Source organism: Carettochelys insculpta, chromosome 1 (genome assembly GCF_033958435.1).
Source record: "Carettochelys insculpta isolate YL-2023 chromosome 1, ASM3395843v1, whole genome shotgun sequence".
Classification (NCBI taxonomy): domain Eukaryota; kingdom Metazoa; phylum Chordata; order Testudines; family Carettochelyidae; genus Carettochelys; species Carettochelys insculpta.
In genome coordinates this window covers 282,567,574-282,582,391 of record NC_134137.1, presented here as the reverse complement: position 1 = coordinate 282,582,391, position 14,818 = coordinate 282,567,574, and the positions used below count along the sequence as shown (strand labels likewise).

At 39.1% G+C, this 14,818-nt stretch overlaps 1 protein-coding gene across 1 annotated transcript in view; it reads right to left on the bottom strand.

Moving 5' to 3' along the window:
* Nucleotides 1-825: 825 nt before the first annotated feature.
* The window catches only part of TNRC6B (trinucleotide repeat containing adaptor 6B), a 262,680-nt gene continuing 248,687 nt past the window's right edge, over nt 826-14,818 (bottom strand). Inside the window, 1 exon segment of the mRNA XM_075009512.1 lies at nt 826-14,644. Within this exon segment, the coding sequence (XP_074865613.1) occupies nt 14,260-14,644 (385 nt within the window). The 3' untranslated portion in view covers nt 826-14,259.

Genomic DNA, 14,818 nt, shown 5'->3' with positions numbered 1-14,818 from the left:
ACCAGGGGTACGTGTACCTTTGAGAGTAGGATGAGATCTTCTGGGGTACATCAACTCATCTAGATATTTACTTAGTTTTACAACAGGCCTCATAAAAAACCCTAGTAAAAAGTCAGTACATTCTAAAAGTTCATTCAGACAATGACTTGTTTCTACTGCCTCCTGTGCCTTATGCTGAAATGTAAGTATAATATTTCTATTCCAATTCATTTATTTGATAAGATGGTAGAACGTCAGCCAGTTTTCAGCAGTAGTCTTCTGTGATATTTTTTGCATGTTTCTGTAACTAGTTTTTAAGTGAGGTGTGATGTGGGGGTATGCAAAACAAATCTGACTTCTGAAAAGGGTACAGTAATCTGGAAAGGTTGAATGGCACTTGTTTCAAGACCTGTGATTACCTTAGGATCATGTTTATCAACCAGTGGTATGCAAATCCATAGGGATAACATGAGAAAAGCCTGGGGGGTGTGGTGGGGGAAGGGAGAGAGAGAGAGAGCATGTGTTTGAAAGAGGGAACTTTATGAAAAGAGGTTGAGAAACACAATTCTATGGCATGGATCAAACCTTGTTCGCATTTCATACCGAAGTCAATGGGACTATTTGCATGAGCAAAGACAGGATTTGGTCCTAAGTCTTCATATTTCTGGAAATCCTCTCTAAAACTGCAGTTCTGCATCTCTAAAAGCACCCTAGATTGCTCTGGTCACTCAGGGGCACATCGTTTTGTATTTTGTTTGAATGACAGCTCTGGGATCATTACAGTCATGCTTGCCCCGCAAGACAAAATGGCCAACTAACAGAACAAACTGACAAGAAACCACAGTATTAAATGCTTAGCAGCCAAACACATTTATTAGTCTCTTTTTTTCCAGGAACCCAAAAATATTTTGTAGTTATAATGTAAGCAACTGAGTTGCACATAATACAATCATATCTTTAAAAAACATAAAAATAAAATAAAAACAAAAAAGCTGTTTAAAAGCAAAAAAAAACCTTCAGAAAACTTATATATGTATTACACTATCTCTCAGTTTCAATGAAATGACGACGACTTAATTCCTTATTACTCTTAATTTGTCACACTCCAATAAAACATCACCCTTTTGTTTTTTTGAAATCCAGCATGAGAAATACAGTACCTGCTATGGCAAAAATACACATAAAATGCAACATTTCAGCTTATTTGTACATTAGTAGAGTTTAAACATTTTATTGTTTTTTAAGTGAACCAGTGATTTTAAGTACCACTATACTAAAAGTAAAATAAAAATACAGAAGAGGAGGAGAAGGTGGGCAGCCTGCTGTACAAAAGCACCTCTCAAAGTGCTGAGTTTCTGTGTCCATGGAAAACCACTAGGATAGAAAGCAAGATCACACACTGGGGTGTTTGGATGGGAATTAAGATGAAACTTGGGCATGTAAGTAATCATGTCACCTCTTCTCCCTTATTCTGTGTCCGCTTTCTTCATTGCCCATTGGGGAAGGGGAAGGAAGAAATCAGAATTAAAGTAGTTTAATAAAGAAAGCTATTTCAAGTATAAGAAAAAATACTCATAGGTAACTTGCAAAGAGCATCAATACATGCATCTCACTGTTTTTATTATTACAATGTCTGCTTGTGTGGGGACAGTGTTTCAGCAAGAGGATTTAGCTGTACCTTCCTGTTACTTTATTTATGTGCAAAGTAGGAAGCTGCCTTTTCTAATCCAGCTGTTTTGGACATCAGTGATTATCCACTCTGCACTCATTTATTTAACGGAAGAAGAGAGGAAGGGGGAACTGTTTTATAAAAAAGGCTAGCTTAAGTTAACCTCTTCCTCTTCTCTTTCTCAAGACAAACTTCTTTCCCCCATCACCTGACCTGATTGTTAGCAATGAGGAAAACCTCACTAAACCTCTGATGCCCACCATTAGCCAGTTTCCTGATCAGGTAGAAAGCATTTGTCTTTGTAAACATAGCTCCTTAGGTCTGTGGATTTCAAAGCAGCACTTCAAGTCTCCATCCAAAGGGTGGAAACTAAAATAGTTCAGAAACCCTCCCCACCATTTCTCTCCTCACCCCCTCCATCATCCCAAAAAGTTTTTTTTTTTTTGGTATTTATTTGGTTCTTTTGGGGAAAGACATAAAATTTAATTAAAAAGTAAACAGTGCAGAGTTACCATCAGCAAAGCTATGCAATGTTTATTCTAGTTTCCATACAGGAAAGTAGTAACGTGTTAGATATTCTGCACCTCAGGAATCATGTGCAATTGTGCACAAACTTTAGGGGCACCCACACATCATTTCGGTTTTGTTCTTCGTGGAATCACTGGACAGGTTTCGGTTGTGTGCTGACAGAGATGGAGAGGGTGACATATGGCAACAATAAAGAGATGATCCTAAGGCCACAGGGAGCAATGCAATGGACGGAAAGGACTGCTGAAGTGTCAAAGGAAAGATTCAAATTCAGAACTGAAATCAAATCTCAAGATTTCCAAGACCAGATTACAAAAGGCATGGGCTCATATGCACATCCCTGAGACACTCATCCAAGAGAGAATAAACTGACCATAACATGATCGGAGAGGGGAGAAAATACCAGAGGTTCCCTGACAAGCTGTGGGATTTACCCGACAAAGACCTCTTCCCCCACCACCTTCTCAGAGATTCTGGGTGAGCTGTAAGGCATACACATAAGCAGCATCTACTACTGAATGTCATTCTGTTCCTACTTACTATTGGCATAAGATGGCTTCTGTGTATTAGGGACAAGGTGACCCCTTATTTGAAGTGTCGGTATAACAAACACTTTCATAAATTAATTCAGGGAGGAAGCTACACTGTCCTCTATTCCTGGAGCAGCATAAAGTAACAATGCTCTTCATTTTACAATCCCCATCAGATCTACAAGATACTTCTCCCTTCCTGAAGGTGGGAAGAGATGCGTCCATGGAGGAATGACAATTCACTACCCAATATTTGTTGAAAGGCAGGGAAAAGATGACAGTGCATCCAATTTGGTGAAAGAGGAAAAAAGTTGCAAGTGTATCAATCCAGTCAGGTTCAATGTCTGCTTAAAAGAAAGGGCTTATGACCTATTACAAAAAGAGAGATTTCTGCATGTGGAATGCTGAGGAGACTTTTGCTTATTTAAGTCATTTAAGATCTGCTTTTTGATGGCTTAAATTTAGAAGTGTTATAGATTCCCCACATCCCAACCCATGCTAAAATGAGTTAGGTTGCTGTTTAAACTCGTAATACTTACATAGTGCTTTTGATTTCAAAGCACTTTACAGACAAGACTTAGTTGATCCTCACAAAATCCCTGTGAGGTAGGTAAGTATTAATATCCCCAATGCACAGATGAAAAAAACTGAGGCAGAGAAAAGTGATTTGCCTGAGGCTAAAAAGAGGAAAAGGAAGGGCCAGGATTAGAACTCAAGAGTTTCAGGTGCCAATTCAAACCACTAATCTAAACCTCCCTCCACGGAAGTGATCTAAGAAACTTAAACTCACCAAGCTAGAAGAGAATGCAGGGTTTAAAAGGTTAAATTTAAAGGGAAATGTACCATGAGGTATTTTGTGATGAAGAATTGAAACTTCAGTTTTTTTTGTTTTTTTTTGTTTTTTTTTTTTACTTTTAAAAGGCAATCCAACAGAGTGGAACCCTGATAAGATCACATCTGTAAGGCAGGCACAGATGCGAGGAGAGTGTCATCATCAAGTCTATTACTTGTTACAGTACTGCGAACATCAACAAAAAATAAAACTGCTGCATGAAAAACACTGAATACAGGCAGGATAATCTCTCAGTTCTGATACTGTTATCTAAGATAATGCCAAGGGTAATGCAGGTCCCATGGTTCACCATGGGTAAGGGAAAGTCAAGTCAATACAGGGCTCCTACTAAGACAATAAACAGGGCAGTAAGATTTACAATTTTTTTAAAACAAGGAGACCATTCCAAGAAGCCACTGAGCTCCAGATACACGTGTAGGTTAAAAAAAAATCAACTGCATTTTGAGAGTGAGAAAGTGAATCCTCTTTTGCCCAGGGGGACAGCAGTCACTTCCCAGTAGGTAAGGATAATTTGTAAGGTGTTATCTACATTAGTCTTTGTTCCTTAAAATTTTCTAGCATACCACCACTGCTGGGTTGTACTACCATATGCAAGGCACTGGCAGTTACTAGTGCTTTAACCACCAAGTTCTTCCACACGTGCTCTGATCTGGGCTGGAACATAAATTAGCTACACCAGCCCTCCGTCTGTAACAGTGCTCTTACCCATTAGAGCTGCACCAGAGACAGCAACAGTGGCAATTTTAGGAAAAGCTTTGTGTAGATAGTTTGAGTAAAGAATGGTTGTGTTAAAATTCTCCTGAGAGAGTGACTTTGTATGGAGAGTGATTAGGTAAATCCCAAAAGAAAGTGCCAGAGGCACTTTGTTTCCTGAGCTTGAAAGGGGCCTTAAATACAGGAGGTGGTCAAATTGTTTCCCAGGGAAAGCTGGGTCTCATGTCACACTGTTGGCCCTTGGTTAACACTGCATGGCTAGAATTCACAATCCTGCAGAATATTTAGGGCTAGATTTTGAAATCAATCTTAACTGAATTCTCCAAAATTGTCAAGTTATCAAAATTCCCAACTTCCAAAAAGAGTTTACAAGAACCTTCTTTCCCAAAGTCATCACTCTCCTTCCCTGCACACCAATATCGATGGACCATGGACACAGAAACCACTGAAAAGTTTAGCAAAGCTACCTCTTCTTCGCCTATATCCCTCCAGCAGAATGCATAGTTTACAATTCACTTACAAAATAAAGAAGCAATGCTGACCACATATGGGACCTTTTTTTTTTTTTTTTTTGGAAAAAGAAAAAAAAAACTCTTCTTAAGTTCAGTATCAAAATTCACATTTGCATAATAATACATTTCAAGGCCATTAGAGAGGAATGAGAGCGAAGCAAAGAAAGCTGCAGAGTCTCTCTTCCCTTTGTCTTCCTGAATGGACCTGAAGGGTCCCTCTAAGTTTCTTTTTGGGGTGAGGACTGAAAGGGGCTAATGCAACAGCTCTTGCACACCTCAGATTTGGGGTGAAGAGGTGGAATAATAGGGGAAAACAAATGGAAGGAGACACTGCAGATTCCCATGTTTAGCTACAAACAGCTTTGAAGAACAAAATTACTACAGACTTTACTCTTTTCTTTTTTAAACACTTCTACCTCACCATTTCAAAAACTTTTTTTTTTTTTAATTTTAAATTCTTGTAATACCCTGTTAATTTAAATGGCAACATTTAATGTGCTGGAAGTTAAAGGGTTGAAAAAAATATAATTTTCCTGTTTCTCTCATTCAGACATGAAAAGAAAGGGTAAAAGTGTGCCTATACCCACAAATGGCAGAAGCTACAAAATACCTTCTTCTCTACGTGCGTAAATGTGTCTCAAACATCACTGTGTTTCAGTTCTCCAGTGCTTACAAAAATTAAAGCAAGCCACACATACAAAAACAAAGGAGAAGCTACATTATACAAATATAAATTCAACCTGCAATGGCAGACTAACCTAAAACTATCATCAGCTTCTGTGCATCATGTCACTTCTCTTTCCACACCCCAAATTTCTACACTACTTATGATTACTTACTGAGCAGTGCAGAGACTAGCCCACAGATGATTCTTATTGAAAGGGACCAGTGGGCTGGCATCCTTAAATATGACCTCTTGAAAGAAAGAAAGAAAGAATTGACCATTCTCTCTCTAATCCAGCCCAAGTAGTCTCCTTTGACAGTCACTGTACTCACAAAGGCACATTCATAAATACCACATTTAAGTTACTGCTTGTAAAAACAACAACGAAGGGAAAAATATTAAGCGCTTATACCCCACCCCATCCATCCTGACCCAGCAAGAAGCATCACATATCACTTGGTGACACCCCATTTTACCTTCAGAAGGTACATATTTCTTAAATAAGTTTTCCAACATCCCGTTTTTTGTTGTTGCATAAATGAACACCCCCTCCCATTTTTGGCTTACATGTTTTGGAATACAGCACACCCCCACTATAAAGCTCTGTTGTAAGGCTACCCCCTAATATAAGGCTGTTCTATCTTGGCTCTATTTTCATTCTTCTGCTCCTCCTGTATCCCCCACTAGAAACACAAAACATTCAGCACCTTATATAAGAAGTGTGAGCTGAGTTTAGAAGGGGTAGGGAAGAGGAAGAAAAGCACTTAATACCACAACCATATCACTAAAATAGCCATTTCCAGAAAGTTCTGCAACCTGCTCTTGCTGTTCAACATTAGTATTAAGAAAGAACCATGTTCATCTAAGGTTATTTCATCTAAAACGTGAGAGAAACTTTTATTTGTCATGGTTAAAAACAGTTAAAAATTGACAAATTTTGTTATTTCAATGCATTGATTTGTACTTTAATACCTAAGATAAGGCAGTAAGTATTTAAGAAGAAACACTTCTTGCTAAACGCTGCCTGCCTCATTTGTCCACGAAAACTCTTCCCATCTCCCCTTTTCTCCCACTGCCCACCAAATAGCCAAGAGAACGTGCCACAAATACTCAGTGGCTGCCTGGCACAAATCTTTCTACCATTTTAACTGGATTGCACTGTTTTGTGTTTATAGGAACAGTTTTTAGGGTCAGCTTAAAACTATTCCAGCTCTCTGGTTAAGGAAAAAAAAAAAACAACCCACCACCCTCCACATGCTTTTAACACTGCTGGATGTTCCCATTACTGATTGCCACATGCACTGTGGGACATGGCTCTTCTCTGAGGGCACTTAGTTTGCAAGACACTCTTTTCGCCACATAAGATTATGGGAGGTTTTCAGAGAAACTTTCCTGCATATCTGTATAAAAACCAAGATGCACACAAAATCTGAAAGCATATAAATGTTGCTTTGTTGCATGCCATAGATTAGGTCACATCTACACTGGCCTCACAACACAGTTTAAAAAACAGGCTGAAGCCTTACAAATCTGGAGACCATCAGAACACTTTTTTGTGGCAGAGGAGGACTTTAACCATTTTCCATAGTGGGGATGAAGGTCATCCAAGGTTTTAGCCAACCACAGAACGTGGCTGAAATCCAGTCCACACCACAAAGCAAACTATAACTGTAATGAGGCTAACTGATTCAGTTTTAATATAGCAGCATTGTGGATATTATTGTGGACAAACAGGTTTCTAATAGTGCCTGGCTAATTAACATCAACAGGAGTGAACTTATGTACTTCTGGGAAATTTTGCCAAAATTTTTCCATTGTTTGTAATACAAGTTCATTTGTGTTAGTATTTGCAATGGTGGGATATTTTTGCAGAACATTGCCCAGTTTTTGTCTCCGCTACAGACAACACTGTTTAGTCCTATCCACAAACTCCGAAGATTTAAGCTCTGCTTATATGTGTTTTAAGCTCTGCTGCAACACCAGGGTAGACAGGAATAGCCTTTTTACAGGTTAGAAAAATGCTGCAGAAGTTTTCAGTCATTATTAACATATATCCAGCCACATACGGAACCTTAGTGTTGGTAGACTTCTTATTTATAAGCATCATGTCATCTACAGTCTGTTCAGAGTATGTACAATCAATGTGATGCTTAAAAAGCCAGAGACAGCAGGTGGCCCAACTATGCTAGACTCGCAATGTTATTAATGTTACCAGTGGGATCTCCTTTATTTTTTTTTTGAAAAATTAAGTGTAGAAAAAGCTACAGGATCTGCAGATGTTATTTCAACTACAAGACAAACTCAAGTTTTGATGAAATTGAACTCTCCTGACAATATTTTTTCATTTCTTATACATCATTTCAACGTTGAATTTGGGACTATTTTCTGCATTAATATTTTGCATGTTTACAGTTAAGGAGACATCCATCCCTACTACAATGGATTTTTTTCCAGGTCAGAAAAAAAATCTAACCATCATCCCTGACTTCATATCCTGAAAGTCAACATGTCAAGCACTGAAAGTGAATCTAAGAACACTGGAGACGTTTACAGTAAATTCAATATATGCCTGGGCATGCAGGTGCTCCTAGCTGTACTGCAGCTCCCCAGCTACAAAATTAAGCCTTGACCCTGCAACCTCTTATTTGCACAAACAGCCCTTACTCCTATGAGTAGCACTTACTCATTCAAGTCAGTGGCACTAACTTGTGAGAGTAAGGATTACGCCTGTAAGGGTTTCCTGGATCTGACCCAGAGGGCCAAATTTGGATCTCAGATGTATATACTGGACCCCCATTAAAGTCAACAGGAGAGTCACATGCAAGAGCAAAATCAGACCCAGGAAGAGGGAAAGGCATTTGAAGGATGAAGATTATTCTACAATCAAGGCATGAACAGAGGAAATGTGGCAGCATTTGATGAAGAACACACATAGTAAAAAGTTGGCTTTTACAAAGTGTTTATCTGCCACCTTTGCCAGTTCAAATCCCTGGAATGAAAAATGACGTTAAGTAGAAAGACCAAGATTTCAAATGTACTAATATTTAAAAGCTTCATGATGAATAAAAAGGGGCCAACACAAACACTGTTCTCCAATAATGGAGTCTGCTGAAAACATCATGTTGATACTTCAGAGTAAAACGTGTTTGGCTTAAGTGCTCTGCTCATTACATAAATTCTTCGGATTAAGCATCAGCAGAAAGCCAAAATCTAAGAAAAAGTTCATACCATTTGATTGTAGAGGTCTTCAGCACTGATGGAAGAACCTCCAGAAAAGCACAAGCACACTGGAAAAGGCTAAAAGTCTTCCCAAAGGCATCCAGTTCAAGAAATTACATGTACTTTCCACTAGAAGTGGTGGCAGATTGTTAAAACTTTTTAGTTTGCTTTTGTTTCTCATTTTGCATGCTTTAATAAAAATGTCTAGGGCAGCACGGAGAGAGAGAGAAGAGATCAAACCCATCTAATTGAGAGAGTAAGCCTACAGACAATTCAAGCAACATTTGGAATATGGGGAAAAACAGCTGATATTGGAGCAGGATTTATAGAAAATAAAATGTAAAAGAAAAAAATGCTAAAATGTAATTAGAAAAATTAAACAGTGGAGGATTTAAAAAGGAGATAGGAAATCAGGAAGAAAGTAATTATAATTGAGACAGGTATGTGTGTAGATTTTATAGCCATGAGGATCAAGAATCAATAACAGAACTGCTACAGAGTGCATTCCTTGTATCTTCATGAACATCTTGAGAAACTGAAGATGTATTTTTGAGACTAACATGAAGGAATTGACATTCAACCCCAACTGGCAGCAGAGGTTCATAATCTATTCTAAAATGTGCCCTTTCCACCTATTCTCACAAACTATTCCTCGCTTTCCTTTGAAGGTGTTCATGTGAAACTATGCTAGCAGGAAGAAGCTCATTTTTTCCTGACCATGACATCAGAAATGCCTTCTCATCAACAATGTTCTAAAAGCTAGACTTACCCTGTACCAAATGTCACTTGTCTTGTTCATGCACTGACAGCAATAGAACTGCTCGTTTGAGAAACAGAGGCCATATTTGACCTGTAGGAGAGTGCAGTCTGGCTAGAATGGTCCTCTAAAATGGTCAAGAAAACCATTATAGAACCAAACGAGTGAAAAAGTGATTACTTGAGTGGTTTCAACTATTAAACTCGACAGGAATAAAACTGACAACTAAATTTTCTCAGACTGGGAAATGGGAGGCATTAAGGTATTTCAAGCAACTGGTATATCAATGACTTAAGACACAAGTGCCTAACACAAAACCTACACAGAGTTCAGGATAGGGGGTGTTTCTGGATAAGGGAAGGATGATCTTACGAAACAACACAGCCAAAGATTCAGTGCTCTAACCTCTTAGTAGTCATCAGCCATGGCTGTTGCCAAGGGACTGCAGCAAAGGCTTAGGTTTTCACTAAGTCCTACTGTTTTCTGTTCTAAAGAGTGCCTATTCATAATGCACAGCCTCTGGCAAAACACTCCCCTCAATTTAAAAAAATAAAAAGAACCAAAAAAAAAATCCCTCTCCACTGGCCAATCACACTACAATTTTCCAAATTAAGATAGTGTATTGTTCTGAACATATTTGCATGCACACACCTGCAGGAAGTATTCAATGCAAAAACAGAGCACAGCTGAAGTGACAAGAAAGGAACTTGGCATTTGATTTTACAAATCATAAAAAGCATTAATTCTTCTGTTATGTAACTCACTGCATGGCATGCTTTTGTGACAAGCTCATTGTCTGTTTTAAGAGCAGGTGCATTCATTTCCATGGGTTTGCTGGACTATATATGCCTCCTTTTGCAGAATGCGTGGGTGTCTGTATAAAGGCACTAAAGTGGCTTGTGGTTTCAGCCTAACCATTTCAGGTAGATTAGACCCCTCCTCCTTACTGGTGGGAGGCAGGAGCGATCCATCCCAGCAATGAGAGCATCAAAGTTGTTCTCAGGGCTGGGAATCCTGACAGCTGGCACAAACGGGGTCAGCAGGAGAGCTTAAATATTCCTGTTTTAAAAAACAAACAAAAAAACACGAAAACAAAAGTACATTTCTAGATGAGAGATGTACAAAAGCAAGCAGCAAATCTTCCTAATGGGGATTAACATTGACTACGGCTAAATTAGAAACTTAAAAATAAATCACTTTTGTTCTCAAATTACATCTCACAGGGGACTTCCTTATTCTCTCGTGATCATTTTCTGTACTCCAAAGGAGACGAGATAAAACTGTTCAACTGCTAGGATATGCCACAGGTATGGGTTAGATTTACGGTTTTGTTTTGTTTTTTAAAAAAAAGGTGCTTGGAGGAATCTTTCAGTCTAATTTTCACTGTAAAAGAACTAAGTGATTATATTTCCATTCACACATCTCTTTCCCCCCTCCCCCCAATGCAACTGTACATGTTCCACATCAGACTAACAAAGCTCTATAAAGAATAACCCTTCTTCTCCCATAACTTGGTTTTTAATAATACAATGAGTTTCTGATGCTGCTATTGAATTTGTTATAATTATTATTTTTACAGTCTTTAAAATGCTTGATCCCCAGTTATAACAGTAACATTTGAAGATTTTTCTGCTTTTTAAATTTTTTAAGTAAAAACATACAAAGTTTTTGAAGATTCAGGAACTTGTAAAAGTTTATCAACAGGAAAGAAACAGCCATCTATCTAGGATAAGATAAGGTTAAATACACCATCTTCAAAAACTGGCTTCCTACCCTAGAATTCCTGAGAAAGCTTGCAAATTTAAAGCAGGAAAATAAATGTTAAAACAAAAACAAAGAAAAAACACTGTTAAATGCTCCCAGAGTTAGTCTTCATCTAATATATATGCATGCATGCATGCGTGCACTTTTTGGTCTTTTTTTGTGTAAATTTTTGATTTTTTCTCTATGTTTATGATGGAAGAACATTTTTAGCTTTTCTTTTTAAATATTTCAAATCCCTCATTATGTCTTGTAAACAAGAGGGGCTCTAGCACCCGGCTTTCACCGTAGTATCTCAATGAACTCAACTAACCCAAAGTGCAGGTAAAGGGACCTAAGGGCAGGTTGGGAGAGAGAAGTGTGGGAGTGGGAAACACAGCAGTGAACCAGCATGGGCAAGTTACATGACAGAATAGAAACTGGCTCATTCAGGCCATCATAGGTGCTTCACTGGAAAGTACTGCGGGCACAGGGCTTTTCATCTGTCCTGCATCTCTGCCATGGCTGGTCTTCATGTTGAGGCTATCAGAGACAAAACAGCTCTGCCTGGGGGAAGGGGAGGGAAGGGAGGGAGAGAACAAATATAACTGGTAGGCATTGGAAGAAAAACATTTTGTTTCAATGTGTATGGAGGAATGAAGGAGAGGGCAGAGTGGAAAAAAATGAAAAAAGAATATTTAAAAAAGGGTCAGATAGTATTCTGCAGACTCCAGTTACACACACACACACACACACACACACACACACTTTTTGTCATGTAACACTCTGCATATGAATCTACAGCATCCCCCCTCACTCAGCCTTCTTGTGACACTTGTTTTACTGATATGGCAGTTTAAAAAAAAGCCACAGAATTCCCCCACCTTTCCGTCCTTACATACACACACAATTTGAGTTTGCCTTTTTCATTCCCCTCATGCTTAAAGAGTTAAATCCATTAGACTTATACAGTTGTATTCTTCAGTGAAGGTGTGCAAGAAAAGGTTCCCCTGCCCTCCTCACCTCCTACAGTTAATTAGGACAACAGAGGTACGCCCCCATTCACAGTTGGAATGGGTAGGTAGGTATTTGCTGGTACAGAATGTCAGCACTTTTATGTTAAAAAGTATAACACAGAGCTTGACACCATCACACTAGTGGTGGCCTTCCAAGAAGAGTACCGGCATCTCTCATCGTTCTTCTCCCTGCCCTCACAAAGTATCTCCAGCTTTGGGTAAAGGGATGTCCCTTTAAGTCTGCTACAGCTCTTTTCACAACAAGCAGTGTTGTAAATTTTGTTCCCAGTGCACACACTGGCTATCACTTTGAATTACAGGTCACCCCCATCCCACCCAGAGTACCACACTCATGCTCAAAATAATCCCCAAAAATCTTTTGTTAAATACAGAAATTAAAAAAAAGCAACAGTACAGGAAAAATAAAAACAAAAACAAAAAAGGTGCAATACTTTAAAAAAGTCTTTGCTAGTTATATTCCTGCCTAAGCAAAACCACATACACAGGAAAAAACACAACACAGAGAAACAAAAGGAAACATTTGAAGTACACACTGGTTTTAAGAACATTCGTAAGTAAACGTTTCTGTCAGTGATGGTCTGGTGCAGTAATACACCAAGGCCTGGCACAGGTAACACTCATCAGGAGGGACAAAGAAAGGAGTTAGCTGCATGTGCTTTCAGGAAATGAGGCAGACAGGCCAGCAAAGTAACACAACTGAGTTTTGCCAGTTTTACTATGAGCAGTAAATCAACTGAGAATAATGTTGGTTGGGCTGGAATTTCAGGGTATTGATAGATACTTCATGAATAGACATGGCTATATATATATATATATATAAGGTTTGGGGAGGGCTGACTCATTTTTAAAGGTACTGAAGACTGCAAAGAACTAGATAAGAACATTGGTCTGACCCACTTACAAATGTGATGATTTCTGTTCTCTGGTTTACCCTCCATAGAAGAAAAAATAATGGCTTGCATCATAAAACAAACATTCTAGATTTACTCATAAAAACCCCACATCCGAACATAAATACATACATACATGGGTACTCAAAAGACAACACTAGCTCTGCTTCTCATCATATCCTTCAGACATGGAAGTGTTTTGCTCTACCACAAAATCAGAAAAAGGGCTTAGAAGCAACAAACCATATTCAATATGATTTGCAAAGCTGAATTAGCACCCTACTAAAATGAACTGAAAAAAGAAACAAGAAAGAAACACAAATTTTAATCCAGCCCAAGAAAATTTTGTTTCAGCCACTGAAACTCCTCCATAGTTGTCTCATTTTCAGAATCAAGACACAGCCAGCCAGCCCGCCCGCCCATACACCCATCAGCAATGCAGCTTTCTGAGACAGGGAGAGCGAGAGTGAGAGAGAGAGAGAGAGAATGAGCACTTACCCAAAACAAGCACACACAGGCAGTTACATGTGCCAGAACACACTGGTATTTATCAACCAGCCAATCACAAAGTGTTGGGGGGGGGGAGGGGGTTTCTTTTTTTTTCTTTTCTTTTCTTTTTTTTTTTTTTTTTTTTTTTTTTAAAGTGAGGCTCCGTCAAGTCTTCCCCTCCCTCCACCCCTTCAATTCTTTAGAACCCCACCTCCAGCCCCACCCAACACGGTAGACCTAAGGACGGAAACACACCCAGTGCAAACAAAGTTAAAAAGCTATTTTTTCAGTATATATGTTTCTTAGCAACAACTTCCGTATAACATGAAAAAGTGAAAAACTAGAAACTAATTTTTTTAATTTTTTTTTGTGTTTAAATTTAAATGGTATGTGTACTTGCTTCACATTGTCTTTCTAAGTTGGCGTTCATGATTCAAGTATTTCAAGAGTGATATGTTCTTTTTTGGATTCATATTCCAAACGAAAAAACTGAAGTTATATAAGGGAGGCAACTATGTGCTCAGACAGTCTGTCAATGACCCACCTTTTTTTCTCTCTCCGTTTTCTTTTTTCCTTTTAAAAATGTATTTATTGCAAGTTGAAAAAAAACGAAAAGGTCAAGTTAGTGCTGCTGCTGTTCCAAAAAAGGTCACGAGGTCAGAGTTGAAAGTTCTAAGTTCAGATTGAATCCGACCCTCCTCCCAGAAGGTCTCCAGGTAGTAAGGGAGCAGGGCTGCCCATTCTGTGGGGATCCTCTACACTTGGGACTCCCCATAAGCTTGAAGAATAGTTTGGGGGCCCCCACAATGAAGCGCCAGAGAGATCGCCGCCACTGCTGCCACCACTGCTACTCCACTGCCCAAGCCCTGCCGACCCACCAAAAAGATTCAAAGGAGGTCCAACTGCATCTGTCTGGTTCTGTCCTGTTTCCAGGGACTGCCAGCCCGCTGCCGGTGCACTTGGGGTTGCTGCAGGTGTTGGAGGCTGAGCTTGTGCCAGAAAGCGACTAACCTCCTCATCTGTGGCGAACTCAGCCAGGATGGTAGTGTTTCCCAACACACACCTGGTGGGGAGGAGAGAAAAGGGTGAACAAAAAGGAAAAAAAAACCAAAACAAAACATATAAAAGCCAGGGTAACAGGCACAGGATTCAAAACCTCTAATATGAAATACCAAAGACTGCCCAGACCAGTAAGGAAAAAAACAGTGGTAGAATTACACAACGAGATGGTTGCAGC